The sequence below is a fragment of the Exophiala spinifera genome (genome assembly GCF_000836115.1).
Source record: "Exophiala spinifera strain CBS 89968 unplaced genomic scaffold supercont1.7, whole genome shotgun sequence".
Classification (NCBI taxonomy): Eukaryota; Fungi; Ascomycota; class Eurotiomycetes; order Chaetothyriales; family Herpotrichiellaceae; genus Exophiala; species Exophiala spinifera.
The window spans coordinates 353680-368257 of NW_015622519.1; the positions used below are offsets into that span (position 1 = coordinate 353680).

Sequence of the window (14578 nt, forward strand, 5' to 3'; positions counted from 1 at the left end):
GACTTCTTAGTAAGATAATAGGCGAGGAGCCCCCACGGTAATGGGTATTACGCACCCCAGGGGTGGTATTACGCACCCCACCTAAAGCGGTTAGCGCGGCCCAGTTAGGTTAGCGTATGTCTTGGCACAACTGAGGTAAACCCCTTTCCATGCTATCCCTGCCTACTCCTCGATCACAACCCTCTCAACAACATATTCCTTGCTCGCAACAACCTATCATTGCGTCTATCATTGCGTCTATCATTGCGTCTATCATTGCGCCGTCTAGCCATGTCGACCCCCGCCCAACTAGCCGCGGAAATGGAGGCCCTATTGGCCTATGAAACATCCTCAAATGATGAGTTCTATGAGTGCAACTCCGACGCGGAGGGCGCGGAGGGCGCGGCGGGCGCGGCGGCGCAGGAAGATGCCCCGGAGGCTCTCGACGGCGCGCAACCTAGTGAAGAGGCCGCGGAGGCGCAGGAACAGGGCCATGCTATCCCATTTGCGGTCCCGCCTCGTGAAGAGGCCGTGGAACAGGGCCCTGTGATTCCATTTGCGCTCCCGCCTAGTGACACTATGTTTCACTCACTTGAGGAGGCCTGGGAGTTCCTAGATAGGTGGACAGGGCCTCGTGGATATGGCCTTCGTATTCATCGACGAGGTCGTCTCCATGTCAACGGCGAAATCAATCAAATCTATCTAGTCTGTGATCGCGCCAACCCGCGGAACAGAAAAAAAAGCGCCAGTCATGTTGTTTATCGATATAAGGGCACCTTAACTCGGAATTGTCACTTTCGAATGGTGCTGAAGCGCTCTATGAAAGGCTCCCCATAGCGACTTATCTATACTCATCAAGAGCATTCTCACGAGCTATCCTGAGGGCCTTTAACTCATTCAAGCCTCCGCCGACGCGGTCGACAGGGTGAAGTCAATAAATTTATCAAGAAACAACTTCTTGAGGGTATCGAGATATAATTAACTATCTTATATATTCACTCTCTTTATAATATCTTTATCACTCGTCAGGATATAACTAATAAGTGTAAGAGACATGAAAAGGTTGACTTAAATGATAGAACACCTATTTAGGCATTTCTTCTAGTAATCACAGAGCAATAACAATATTGAACTCTATATAATATCAAGAGTTTAAAACTTGAGGGCCTCGCATTTTTTCATCATTAAGGTCTTGATCTCTTTTGACTTTATCCTGATATTTTGTTGATAGATACTATATATAAAATCAATCATTTCAACATACCATTGGTCAATATAATTAGTGTGATGGCAAATAATGAATCATTCTTTCTTGGATCGGTATTCATTAGATAGGAGGATGAAACCACTTATTAGTGGGTGTTAAGAAGTCTTCTTAAAATCCTTAAACACTGTTAAATTTTATCTCCACGGGTTCTCATCATAGACACCACTTATTCTCTTACTAATGCTATTAAGGTTGTCTTTCCACTTATCTCGTATTTACTCTATCTTTAGTATATTAATAAGGCAATTATAAGCAAGGCTAAGAAGATATAGAGACTATTCATTTAGCGAGATCTTGGCTTTGCAACACAAGAAGATATCGATAAGAACATTATAAAGATTTAAGTCCAACTAAAGCGTCTCATAAATAGTTAATGAAAATATATTAATATACCTATTGAGGATCTCGCTAATAAAGCCTAGAATAGACTAAAACGAGACTATCGATTTAAGCCTTAAATCTATAACTATCTCTTCCATATTTAGTTCATGAGACAACAAGGAATTTGGCGTTGTTTCATCAATAATTATCATTATTTTGGTAATGTCACAACCTTATGTCTAGAAAGAATACATTAAGTGCTAAAGAGTCATTTATCTAGCACTTAAAGCGATATCTTAACTATCGTTCGACAGTTTAAATATATTCATAAAGATATAACTATTAAGATTATAGCAAAACTTGCTAATAACAACCAATCGAGAAGGCCTTAGTTCACTAGTCAACTATGGGCCTTTATGGTCACTTATATATCAATCTATATACTTCTCAAGGTGGAAGAGATATACAAGCCTCATAATATTTATATAAATACAATACCCGCAACCTTATGAGCTCCTTCAATAATATAGAGACCTTGCACAAGCTCATTCAAGCGTCGATGGAGCCTTTCATATCCTCATATTATCTGAGCACGCATTGAATTAATGGAGCCTCTACAGGTTAAGGATTTCGACGTTTATTGGCGTCTAGATCAATGCTAAGAGATCACATTCAACTATGCTGAGGTTGCGCAACCACTAGATATTATCCCGCGACATCAATATAATATGAATGACAGGCGGATGTTGACTGAGCCTGAGCGGACTGACGCCGCAATAGAATAGGCCAATCAGGAGGCAAGAAGACGTCTGAATGAGTCAAACAGCGGTCGTGGAGGCGCAGGAACAGGCGTAAGAAGAGGCCGCGGAGGCGCAGGAACAGGCGCAAGAACAGGCCGCGGAGGAAGAGGACGAGGCCGAGGACAGTCAACTCATATCCCAGAAACCATGACCTTTCGACTAGACTAGGTGTGGAGCGCAATGCGCGGCGAAAGGAACTCCCATAGAAAATAGGTGAGAGCCGCCTCTAACTAGCACTGGGACAGCATCACTTGCATCGATCCTTGCATCATTCCTTGCATCGTTCCTAGCATCATGATATTGTGCAAGCCTAGGGCGCCTAAAACACCGCCTAGAACGCGAGCCTAGAACGCTGTGAATAGGCGCGCCTTGGAGGGTGCAAGGGAGAATTATTCCTGACAAGGAAGGTTACCCGAGTGACGCTAACCGAAAGGGGGTGGGGTGCGTAATACCACCCCTGGGGTGCGTAATACCCATTACCAGCCCCCACCAGGTTTACCCGAGTTCCATGTAGCAACTCAGTCTCCGGCCACGTCGATTACTTATCCGTCAAGATGACATGCCCATCCGATTTGTAACCCGCGAGCACATCATTGTGGGGTTGGATTATCAATGGACACACAGCAAACAGCGAGCATCTCTCGTATCCAGATTAAATATCTGCTGTACCTCAACACCTTGGACGAAACCCTCTTCTCATTCCTCTGAGAACAAGGCACTGCCGTTGTATGACCATACCACATCCGCGACTTGTTCAACAGAGACTCAACGGCGAGGTTCAGAGACTCACATCGTCCTTTATAATGTCGTCACAAAAGGCATGGGCTGTGGTCGCAGGTGTTGGACCAGGCACGTAAGTCTGTCTTTCACGATGACCAGGCCAACACTCGACTGACCTGTTGTCGCTAGAGGTGCCAGCGTCGCTCGTCGGTTCGCCCAGAACTACTCGGTCGCCCTCCTTGCACGAAACCCTGCCAATTATGAGCCATTGATTAAAGAGATCGAAGCCGCGGGCGGAAAAGCGATCGGCATCAGCACAGATTGCTCAGACAGCAAGAGCGTAAAGAGTGCATTTGAGCAGTTGAAGAAAGAGACTGGAGGAGCGTCACTGGCGGCGGCTATATACAATGTTGGTGGAAGATTCGTCCGAAAGCCCTTCCTAGAGTTGTCCGAGGAAGACTTTGAGGCAGGGTGGGAAGCCAACGGGTACGTCGAACTTGTCCAAGGCAATTGTCAACAACAGTGATTGTGCTGACTGGCAATGTACAGACGGGGGGCCTTTCTCTTTTCGCAGGCGGTTCTGCCCCTGCTTCTCGACACGGTGAACAGGTCACCAGAACATCCACCAACACTCATCTTTACTTCGGCAACGGCTGCGATGAAGGGATCAGCCAATTGTGCGTCGTTTGCGTCGGGGAAATTCGCCATGAGAGCATTGGCACAATCACTGGCAAGGGAATTCGGACCCAAGGGCATTCACGTCTCACATGCCATCATCGATGGAGTCATTGATATCGAGAGAACCAAGCACTACCACTTTGACCATCCTGATGCAAAGATCAAGCCTGAAGCGGTAAGTTTCCAGCGCGCAAAACCTGCAGACCCGCCTCGTTCTTGAAGATACGCTGCTGACTCTGACTTCGTATTGTAGATTGCCGACTCCTATTGGTATCTCCATACCCAGCCGAGGACATGCTTCACGAATGAGCTCGACATTCGACCGTACATTGAGAAGTGGTAGTCTCAGTCTAGCCGACATTGTATACCATATACAGTTATACTCTTGAAACGAATGACATTCCGCGTTAGCAGCAGATCTTCCCTGGTCCTCTGGGTCTCTACTTTCTCGCACGTGCATCCGACTTGCCTACATGTGTATCACCCGATCGCGTCCAGTTCTGACATCGGAAGTCTTTGCTTCCGATATTCGAACACGTCTGACAATGTTGCGCGCCTCTTGGTTCTATGTACGTACGCTTACCAAGCACCCTGCGCTGATCTGCAGATACTCGTACAAGTTCAAGTGCCGCCGGCAATTGCGGAAGACGACCGTACGAGTCCTGCTGCATACGTTGGTGGCCTGAAGCATGTCGGCATGAGTTTGCCCGGAAGACGCTCAATAATGCAGCGAAAAGGCCAATTGCCGAGGACTATTGAACGCTTTTTACCCCACAGGCGAGAGGTCCTAGCGGAGGCGCTGGGGTATGGAGCTTGTCTCCGCCACCGAAGCGACTTCGTGCGGACGGTGAATCGGTGATGTCCCATCAATCTCCCGGTCTACGGAGGTACAACCGATCGAGCACTATCCCCGACAGCTTCCTCGCACGTTCCCAGCTCGTGATTGCAGGGATTCTTGGTCTATGATGCTCATCTGCGATCTTTTCATCTACCTGCCTCATTCCGTTGAGAGACGCCTCCAGGGCAAGGGTTCTCTGCGACCCAAAGCTTCTTCAGCTTGGCTTCGATTCGCTAATCAAATCATGGCACACAGCCAAAAGCTTGTTAGCACGTTCCGTATGTGGCGCTGAGGGTTCCCTTTGCCTCATGATGACGACGTAAGTTGCTTCCATATCTGTGTTCGATGCACGAGTGCAACGACGGTCCACCCTCTTTATGCTCATAATCTTCGTTGACGGCTACTGGGAGTGAAGGCTATTGTTAGTGTTGCGAGAACCCAGTCTCTCCACTATCCTGGCTCCTCAATATGGCTATGATCAGCCCTGATTCCTTCGAGTCCCTTTTCATCTCCAGTCCCTTTCCATGCACGTACGGCAAACCCGGATCTCATGATGATTGTTGACCCACGGCGTCTGTGTTTGCGAGGCATCTGGGACCGAGGCAAGTCATGAAGCACCCACAAAGTTAACGGTAACCCATGGGGCATACGGAGTACATCAACCCTCAGCTGCCCCAGGTTTTGTGGGCGTGAGTGATTACTCTTCAACTCGCGTTTCCAACCCCAGATTTTCGTCGTTTGTTGGCCAATCTCTCTGGAGCTTTCTTTCCTCTCGTTGTTTACTGATCACCTCGTGGTGCTCAGCGTTCCCTCATATCCGGGTGATCGACGAGTAAGCGAGCGCGCGCCATATCATGTCTCAGCCCAATGGCGGCCATGACTTGGCCAGAATGCACACCAATGACATTGAGGTTGGAGTTTCGGACGCGCTCCAGCGCCACATCACAAGACACGTGGTGGCCCCTAAGCCGGTCTCGCAGCGCAAACTCAACTTTGAGCACAAGCGACCTCGCATCCTGCGCGAGATGATGGCCGAGGCCACTGGCGTGTTTTTCTACGTCTTCCCTGGAATCGCCTCAGTCGCGTCCTTCACACTGGCGACGACCAACCCGGTAGCTGGGCAGATCGGCGTGGGCATCTTCGGGTCTCTGTTCCAGATCGGCTGGGCATTTGCTATAGGCATCGCCTTTGCGATTATTGTAAGTTTGTTTGTTTGTTTGCCAATGCCTCTTGTTCGTTCTTCCTGGCTTCCTTCTTTCTCCCTCCCTTGAATTTTGTCGGGATACACTATATATATACACCAACTCATGTACAAGTTGGGGCTAACATCGAGTGCTTGTTCGCTAATATAGACATGCGCCCCGGTTTCCGGTGGTCACTTCAACCCTGCCATCACGATTTGCTTTGCGATCTGGCAGGGGTTCCCCTGGAAGAAGGTGCCACACTACATTTTTTCCCAGATCTTTGGGGCCTTCATGGCCGGTCTGGTGCTGATGGGTTGCTACTGGCCTCAGATCCAGGCGGCCAAGGCGATCGACCTCCGTGAGCACGGCACGGCCGTGTACAATGGTGGGGTGGCCAGCATTCTCTGCCCGTTTCCCAACCCGGACCAGACGAACCAGGGGTATTTGTTTTTGCAGGAGTGGTTTGTCGATAGCTACATCGGCATCATCATCTGGACGTGCCTGGACCCAGCGAACCCGTTCGTCAGCGCCGTGTCGGTCCCTTTCACGATTGGCATCGCTTACGCGACCATGGTGTGGGGGTTCGCGGGCAACACCATCTCGACGAACCTCGCGAGGGACCTGGGCACGAGGATCGTCGCCGCCATCTTTTTCGGCAAGGAAGCCTTCACCTTCGACAACGGCTACGCCTGGATTAGCATCCTTGTCAACGTCCCTGCCACCATCTTCGCAACGGGATACTACGAGTTCCTCATGCGCGACAGTCTGCAGAAGATCCACGGCGGCCATGCCGAACACGCCGACGGCGAGGAAGGCTTGAAGAGGCACGTGAGCCGTATCACGGGCGCAGATTTTGGTTCCTCCGCCGCCTCTGCTGAACATGTCGACCAGGATCCATGGCAGACGAATCGCGGCGCCATGAATGCTGCCGGTGAGAATGGCATTCGAAGCAAGCAGTTCTGATGACATGGGAGACTGTCGACGAGTTGGGTTGGGAGTGGTATGGTCCCGCGAGAGACTATGACTACACACGTACTCCGTCGTACGTGCGGATTGTGGAGCTAATGGGAAAGAAAGCCTGAGGCAGAACGGACACCCCACGGGTTAGATAGCCATGCAATATACTTACCGCTGCCTACAGTCTAACTAAGGGTATTGTACCTTCGTACCTACATACCTGCGTCAAGGTAGGGAAGAAAGTACCTTAGGAACTTCGGCTTGCGGTACGGGCGAACGACCTAATGATAGGTATCCGTGCCTTTGTCACACCTGTAGATACTGAGAATGGCTTGGTGGACTTCTGGAAGAGGACATTGAATGACGGTCTTCTTCAAGATTACCATACCTCTTCAAGATTACCATACCTACCCAAGTCACCAACGACCTGCCCTTGATTGCGCTCTTTTTCCATTGTCGCTCATTAGGCGACATCAATTGGACCGTCACTTACAGATGGACCGGTACCTGCCCATCATCATCACGACCAGTTTGTCCTACTAGCATCACGTAGTGGCTTCCCTGGACCACCTTCCCACATTCCGGTAATTCGTAGCGTGTTCAGAAGATACAACCCGTCCATACAATGTGCTGGGGGGTTCGGTTCGCGGTCAAAGCACGCCTCACGCGATGCAATAAGATGCAAAAAAGGGTCGAGGGCAAAGAAACCAACAACCAGAAATAAGTGATTGGAAACGGGGTTTGTATCTCGCCATCAAATCCTGCAACTCATCGGACCGTATCCTCGTAGACAGTCTGCCGGAAAGAACCATGCTTGCTGAGCAAAAATTGTCCCTTTGCAAGAACAAAATGCCCACAACAAGCATGAAAATCAATCTGCGCCAGCCGTATACCTTGTTCAACCACGAAGATTGGGTAGGCAAGGAGATAATACTGGCAAAAGAAGAGGGGCAAGGTCATTCGGGGCCATCAAAACACAAAAAAAAAGTCTGCTGCGTTTTCGAAGTAATGAGATCAATGGGCATGATGACAGTAGGATCATCGGCCGTCGGATTTTCAATTTTTGTTTCCATTCATGCAAGATTGAGACGCCACGCGCGGTATGTAGGGACGACGGAATCGGTTCTAAAAACTTGTCGAGTTTCTTCTTGCCCTCGGTCCTATTCTCTTCCACTCCGCTTCGTTTCGTTCTTCCGTCGAGGAGAGAGCGGGTGCCCGTCGTGAAACAGATGCAGGAAAAATATCTTTTCAATCATGGCACGACTCTAACTCTTTTCGACTTTGTCATCACCCCTCAGAATACCCATTTTCTTTTGTTTCTCTCTTCGCATTAGACAGGAAAATCAAGACGACTTTGACTTGACGGCTTCACGGCCCTTGGAGATTCTCTCCAGGATCTTCTCCCGGTCCTTGTCGAGCTTGAGCTTGGTGACGACGACTTTGCTGGGGTGGATGCCAATGGGGACGGATTGACCGTTGGACTTTTCGCGGGACACTCGTTCGATGTGGATGAGGTACTTCAATCGGTACACGGAGGTGACTTTGCCTTCACGGCCCTTGTTGGTGCCTCGCACAACGGTGACTTCGTCGTCTTTTCGGATGGGAATGCTGCGGACCTGTATTTTTCATGTGGTGTTAGCCCAGAAACTTTTTTCCCCCTCGTGTTCTCGATTTCGATGATTATTTTTTTTCTCTTCGCCCGGAGTCCTAGTTCCCACGTCCACGAATGCGAGAAGGGATGGTCAGGAAGGGGTTGGAGCGGAAGGACCAACATTGTGCTTTTCTCTCAGTTCCTTGCTCAGAGGAGCGCTCATGATCACTCGTCGAGCGTGCGAGGGAGCATCGAAGTGAAGCTTGCGAGACTTGCGCCTCGAGGAAGCCAGACCTAGCGACTCCGTTAGATACATGACAGAAATCAGTCTCCAACAAGGGTGCATACCGTGGTTGATCTTTGTCATTTTGGCGGTTTGACGATTGTGAGAATGAGTGTCGACAACGAGGTGTGGTCTTGTTGGTTCGTTGGTTGCCCGCAAGTTTTCGATGTGCGACTGCCAAGAGTTGAACATCACGTGAACGGTGCCGGGCTTGGCTGCGCGAGTTGCTGGATCCGTACAAGGGCTGTCTGTCTCTTGCTTGCTCCACATTTATCCACCTGCGCGTCCATCGTCCATCCCAGATTCGTTCGGCCTCCAGACATTCATTACTCGTAAGTCTGTAACTTTGACTTGCCGCACCTTTCGATCTGTGAGTCTGAATATGCGACCTGCGGCTCGCGAGTCGCGAAATCGCGCCTTTATTCTCTCAGGCGAGTCCCTGGAGTGCCAGATCTCCTCGGGCGATCGTCGTGGGAAGACATCGACCGATTGCGACGCTGCGATCATACAACGAGAGGACGGGGATGACGGAACGAAGCCGATACGATAGCATTGGCTCACACCTCTCCGTCTTCTTGTGAAGCTCGCTCGCCTCGACATGTCATATCCTCCTCTCTCTAGTTACGACACTTACTACGAACCCACTGCCCGGAGCCAGAATCCAAGCCAGAGCCGGCGCCAGAGCCAGAGCGTCCAGAATACGTACAATCATGGGAGATCAACGAGCGAGACCTATGCTAACGAAGCCTCATATCCGCGTGACGTTCGACAGGCTCACTACAACTCTTCGACGTATGACTGGGCCGGGGAGACTCAACAGGGTTTTGAAAGTACTCCGAGTCAACAGCAACTCGGCGACTCATCTCTGAGTGATGCAAACGCGCAAAGATCTAGTTTTGGCAATAGACGGCAGTCGTCGGTACGTGAATCACATACATCACTGGTGAGCGCCATTCAAGGGAACTACCAGGCACATCCTATGAATCAGACGACGCAAGGTTTGAACAGCCTGGTGCATGCATCAGGGTTGGATGACTCTGGACCTCAGCGGCAGGGGAATCATAACCAGCAATCGAGTTTATCTCCGAGATTGATGTATTCTAGCGCAGTTGGACCGGATCATACGATGTCTCCGGCCGCCCAGAACAATGTACTCCATAGCAACTCAAACCGGCCCTCTGGCTATGGGTACCAGAATAAACCCTCGTCGGTGCCTAGTCAGTCGCCACACATGTCTGCTGCAGCTACGGCTCTTGCAGCTGCAGTCAGCCGCCGATATTCCAAAGCATCGGCGTCGCCGGTTTTTGAAGCTTCTAGTGTATTACCCACCGATGCGGCACCGCAAAAACCGGTCTCACCTTTCTATCAATCAAACCTGCCTCAATCCCAAAGGCGACCTTCCACTCAAGCTCAGCAGACTCATCAGCCGAATCAGACGAACAGCGAGCGAGGCCAACGACAGGAAATTTCGCAGGACCCGAGCCGCCAAAATGTACGTGCTCCGAGTCAAGGATTCGGGGTTTCTTCGCACCAACTTCAACAACCAAGACCACAGGACAACAGTATCTCAAGACTTGTGACGCACTCGATGGAGGAATACTCTCAGTCACAATACTCCGCGACAATGGAGCCAAACAATGTGATGCCCCATTACATTGACCCTGCACAAGTCTTCAATCCATACGCCAGAGAACATGAGAGAAGGCGGAAAGCGGCCGAAGAAGAGGCAAAAAGAAAGGCTGAGGATGCAGCTGCAGCAGTGCAGAAAAAGGAACAGGAAGTTGCTGCCGCCAAACAGCTCCAGGAAGCTGCAGCAGCTGCTGCTGCTGAACAACGACGCAAGGATGAGATGGCAAAGCAGACGCAAACTGCCCCTGCGCAGACCGCCCCTGCAAAATCGGAAGCTACAAACCCTATAACGAAGCAACAACAACCTGAACCTCCACTATCCAGTCAAAGAATCTCTAGCAATGGCGCTGCCCAAACTGAGCTGACTATTGAACCTACCGAACCTTCTGAACCAGACATGGCAGCCGAGCTGAAGGCGATGATGGAGAAGATGAAAAAATTTCGGAGTAAAGACCCTGAGTTGTTCCAAAAGCTGTGGGATGATCTGCGAAAGCCTACGGCTTCTCTGCAGCCCAAATCTCCTTCTCCGGAAATGGTCCAAGCTACAAGACCATCATCTCCGTCAAATAAATACATTCCAACCATTACAGAAGATCGAACGCCCGCCAAATTCCAGCAGCCGACACCTGCGCCGACATCAGTGCCTTTAAACGGCTACAAGGTTATAGTGGAAAATAACCCGGAAGGCATGCCTGATCTGGGACGGTTTCCTGCTGATCCCCGGATACGGACGTCCTATAACGTGAAAAAAGGTGCCAGTGCGGTTCACAGCACTCCTGCGCCTGTATCACAAGGATCTGCTCAAGCAGCACCCCCGCCGGATTCACAGCCTGGGGATAATCTTACCAGTCCTCCTATCGTACCTCATCCCTCTGCAAGGACACAGCCCGCTGCGGCACTAGTATCGGCGAAGGCGTCACAGGCAATCTCTTTAGAGTCGCCTACTCTCACTCAGGGACTTCCACCGCGAGCGGTTGACGGGGGAACAGTTTGGCCTAAGGAGACGATAAAAGCGCTGGCTGAAGCCGCCGTCAATGCCTTGAAATCAAATCCAGCAAACAAGGGACTTGAGATTACATTAGCGGATATCCATAAGATGCTCGAAACAAATCTAAGCTATATTGACCTTTGCGAAAGACTAGAAGCAAGAGGCTTCAAGTTTCAGCGAGGCCAGTTTGCACGTCAACTTTTGAGCAAGGTGCCACGCTTAAATGAGCCCAAGCAGAAGGGTCCACCGACGCCATCTCAAGCCCAGCTACATACTTCACCGGGACAGCAGATTCCACCAACAGTGCAACCGATCCAGACCACTCTTCCAGCTGCGCCTTCATCCGGATTTGGGCCGCACCCATTTCTTGGGCCACTTGCGCCACATATACCGCCACCGACCGGCTTTCAATCAATGCGTCAGACAAACGTCCATCCCATCAATGCAGCTCTACCTCCAGGGAGCACACAGCCGCTTGCTCCTCGGAGCTATCATGGGCTTCCCTCAGGCGGATCTATGTACCGTGCGACTCTTCCGATGGGAGCTTTAGTGAGGGCTGCTAGGCCTGATGCATCTGCTGTAATGAAGATCGCCCGGCGGGAACCACCACAGGGCACCAAGGAAGCAATGGCACGAAAGCGCGACTTTTCAGAGATCGTGGATTTGACGGCATTAAGCGATGACGAAGATTATGTCCTGTCGCATAAACAAGCAAAGGTTGCCAGTGCATCTCCAGAGCATGACCCCTTCGAGGAGTATCAGAAAAGTCAGATTAGTTCGACAGCACCACCTACCGAGTTTCAACCTCAGGGGTCGTTCGCGAATGGGTCGATACTTACAGAGACGACTCACGCCTCATTCAACCCCAAACAGATGCCACAACAAGGGTCAGGACGCGGCACGGCTCTGTCTTCCACGGTTCCAGCCCCAGTCTCGACCACAAGAAAGTCATACAAGGCCCAAGCGAAACCAATCAACAAGAATGAGGCCTTACAGAAGTCTTACTATAATCCAAAGACAGTCGCAAGGGATATTCTGATTGCGGCCGGCAGACATCCAACAGAGAGGCCACTGAATGCGCATATGGCTGGGTTGCTTGGCAGGCTTATTGACATTGACTCCGACCTCAGCACCTTTGATTGGGATGCTATTGATCCTGGAGGACCCGAGGCGCCACAGGTGGCACTAGTCGAGATTCCCATGGAGCCTCCTCGTTATCAACTTGGACATAAAGTGAAGAGGCATGAAAAGACACCAGAGCCACGCTTACCGAATCTGGACAAGCGTAATGTACCTGCGCCTGAGGGGGAAACAGTCCCGCAGCAAGGGCAACACTTCACTCCAACGATCCGTTACCGCGACTCAGAGTCGTCCTCACTTGCGCAGGCATCTTCTGGCCAGCATGAGTTGGACAAGAACACACTCAAACGTCGCCGACGGGATTCAAGTATCAGATCAGCTACCCAAACACCTGACCGATGCCGCTCTGTCCGCTCCTCCTCGATCCGTACTGAAGACGACGCAAACCCAGTTCCCCAAATGGCGACTTCTATCTTCCCAACCGGTAAGAAGCGTGGACGGCCCCCGGGTTCCAAAAATGGCCAACGCAGTGTCGCTGCGGTGAAACCTGCTGCAGACACGTCCGCGCCAAATGCTGTCACTGGAGCTTCACAATCTGCCAACCCCATGTTCCGATGCCGATGGAGACTCTGCGCTGCCCACCTACACAATTTTGAGACTCTGCAACATCACGTCAGCAGGGCTCATTGTCCTTCAGCAGATGAAGTCCAGAAGAATGGATACCTTTGTTGGTGGAAGAAATGCCGATACTTGCATGAGGATTCGTCTGGATTGGTCACGGCATCAAAGTCCTTCGATGACAAAAAGGCATGGCTCAAACATATCGAGGAGGACCACCTGTACAATGTCGCATTGAGACATGGGGATGGTCCTTCTACCAAACACATTGGTAAGCATACATCGTCTAATTTCGATGTCTCTCGATTCTTGTTCGATCCCAAGTCTATACAGGAAGCTAGAACTTTTTCTTACTTAGACCCTCAGACTATCGCCCAGGATAGAGCCCGATACCTTTCAGATGAGCACGGCCGGAGCACAACGCCTGTGTCATCAATGAAAACCCAAAGCGATCTCGAACCGGACGCTTTTACCCTTATTAAAGCGGATTCCGACGACCACGAAATGACAGCGCAGCGCAGCTTCATGAGGGCACATCGCCAAACTGCCAAGAACAGCCCTAAAGCGCTTGCCGAAGAGACTTTAAGAGCCATGAGTGCCAGAAAAACCAGTATTGGACCAGGATTGGAAAGAGCCGGGGCTATATTGGTCACCGAAGAGAGGAGGAAGACATTGATTCAAAACCAAGGCCTCGCCAGGGTCGTGGATTTTGATTATTGAGCGATCTAATGACGGAAGCATTCGAGCGCGGCATGAGAGAATGTAATAAGAGCTTTAAAGAAGATCAAACGAGACAAAGTCTCGACGGGCACTTGATTGCAGGTGCGAAACCTGGGGGTTAAACCTAAACAGGACCAACCCATGGAGACTGCAGACAAGGATGTGGAAGTCAAGTTGAGATTTAGGAATGATGGTGCTCAAATTTGAAGGGCTGCAGTGCGTGATAGCCCGTAGCGGGGTCCGCCGGAAGCATACGAAGTCACATTAGTAGAGAATGTGAAAGAAGAGATTCGAAAGTCGATCTCGGTGTCTTGTCAAGAGCATGGACTGACTGCCTTAGATCAAGTAGGATTTAGTTGTTCAAATAGCTTTGGGCACCGAAGTGGCTTCATCAAGGGTGAGTACCTAGGTGTCTCGAAGTGCTTCGTCAAGGTTGAGTGGATCGATACGCTTGACCGTGGTGATTTGCACACATTGACTGCACATGTAGTAGACTCTCGATTCTTCAGTATTAGCCATGTTGTGACTGGCTGCTTTGTTTTGACTACCTAGGTAGGGATCACTTCGTCTCCCGCTCTGCTCGACTTTGGTATGTGCGTGGTCACTCTATTGTTCCATTCGTCACGTTCCGTCTTTGCATTTAGATACTGTATTCAAGTCGTGATCCCCAGAGGGGGGAACTTTGTATTAGATAGATCCCATGGCTCAGAACAACACTCCAAATCGCCCAGCAACTCTTCTTCTCCTGTCGCCTTTTGTTGCGTCGCGCGGGCGCGGAAAGAAGGGTGTGTTGGGATGATGATAAACGACGGACACTGGGAAATTCGGTCTATCTCTTCATCCTTCGTCCTCATCCCCCCTCCCCATCCCTTTTTATTTCATTTTTGCCCTTTTTTTTTCCTTTTCTCTCTTCCCTCATTCCGTT

General features: G+C 50.4%; 5 protein-coding genes across 5 annotated transcripts; 4 read left to right on the plus strand and 1 right to left on the minus strand.

The window, feature by feature from the left end:
• Positions 1-270: 270 nt before the first annotated feature.
• On the plus strand, positions 271-685 carry PV08_09114 (uncharacterized protein; the record flags this gene model as incomplete). Its single annotated transcript, XM_016383434.1, has 2 exons — positions 271-550; positions 600-685. The coding sequence occupies 2 exons, from the start codon at positions 271-273 to the stop codon at positions 683-685; spliced, it is 366 nt and encodes a 121-aa protein (XP_016232057.1).
• A 2485-nt stretch (positions 686-3170) lies between these two features.
• Positions 3171-4108, plus strand: PV08_09115 (uncharacterized protein; the record flags this gene model as incomplete). Its single annotated transcript, XM_016383435.1, has 4 exons — positions 3171-3220; positions 3277-3573; positions 3637-3940; positions 4019-4108. 4 exons carry the CDS (start codon positions 3171-3173, stop codon positions 4106-4108), a joined length of 741 nt encoding a protein of 246 aa, XP_016232058.1.
• Positions 4109-5457: 1349 nt separating this feature from the next.
• On the plus strand, positions 5458-6750 carry PV08_09116 (uncharacterized protein; the record flags this gene model as incomplete). Its single annotated transcript, XM_016383436.1, has 2 exons — positions 5458-5802; positions 5956-6750. 2 exons carry the CDS (start codon positions 5458-5460, stop codon positions 6748-6750), a joined length of 1140 nt encoding a protein of 379 aa, XP_016232059.1.
• A 1337-nt stretch (positions 6751-8087) lies between these two features.
• On the minus strand, positions 8088-8702 carry PV08_09117 (ribosomal protein L24; the record flags this gene model as incomplete). The annotated part of the gene is made up of 2 exons (XM_016383437.1): positions 8088-8360; positions 8517-8702. 2 exons carry the CDS (start codon positions 8700-8702, stop codon positions 8088-8090), a joined length of 459 nt encoding a protein of 152 aa, XP_016232060.1.
• A 514-nt stretch (positions 8703-9216) lies between these two features.
• On the plus strand, positions 9217-13653 carry PV08_09118 (uncharacterized protein; the record flags this gene model as incomplete). Its single annotated transcript, XM_016383438.1, has 1 exon — positions 9217-13653. The coding sequence occupies one exon, from the start codon at positions 9217-9219 to the stop codon at positions 13651-13653; it is 4437 nt and encodes a 1478-aa protein (XP_016232061.1).
• Positions 13654-14578: the final 925 nt, after the last annotated feature.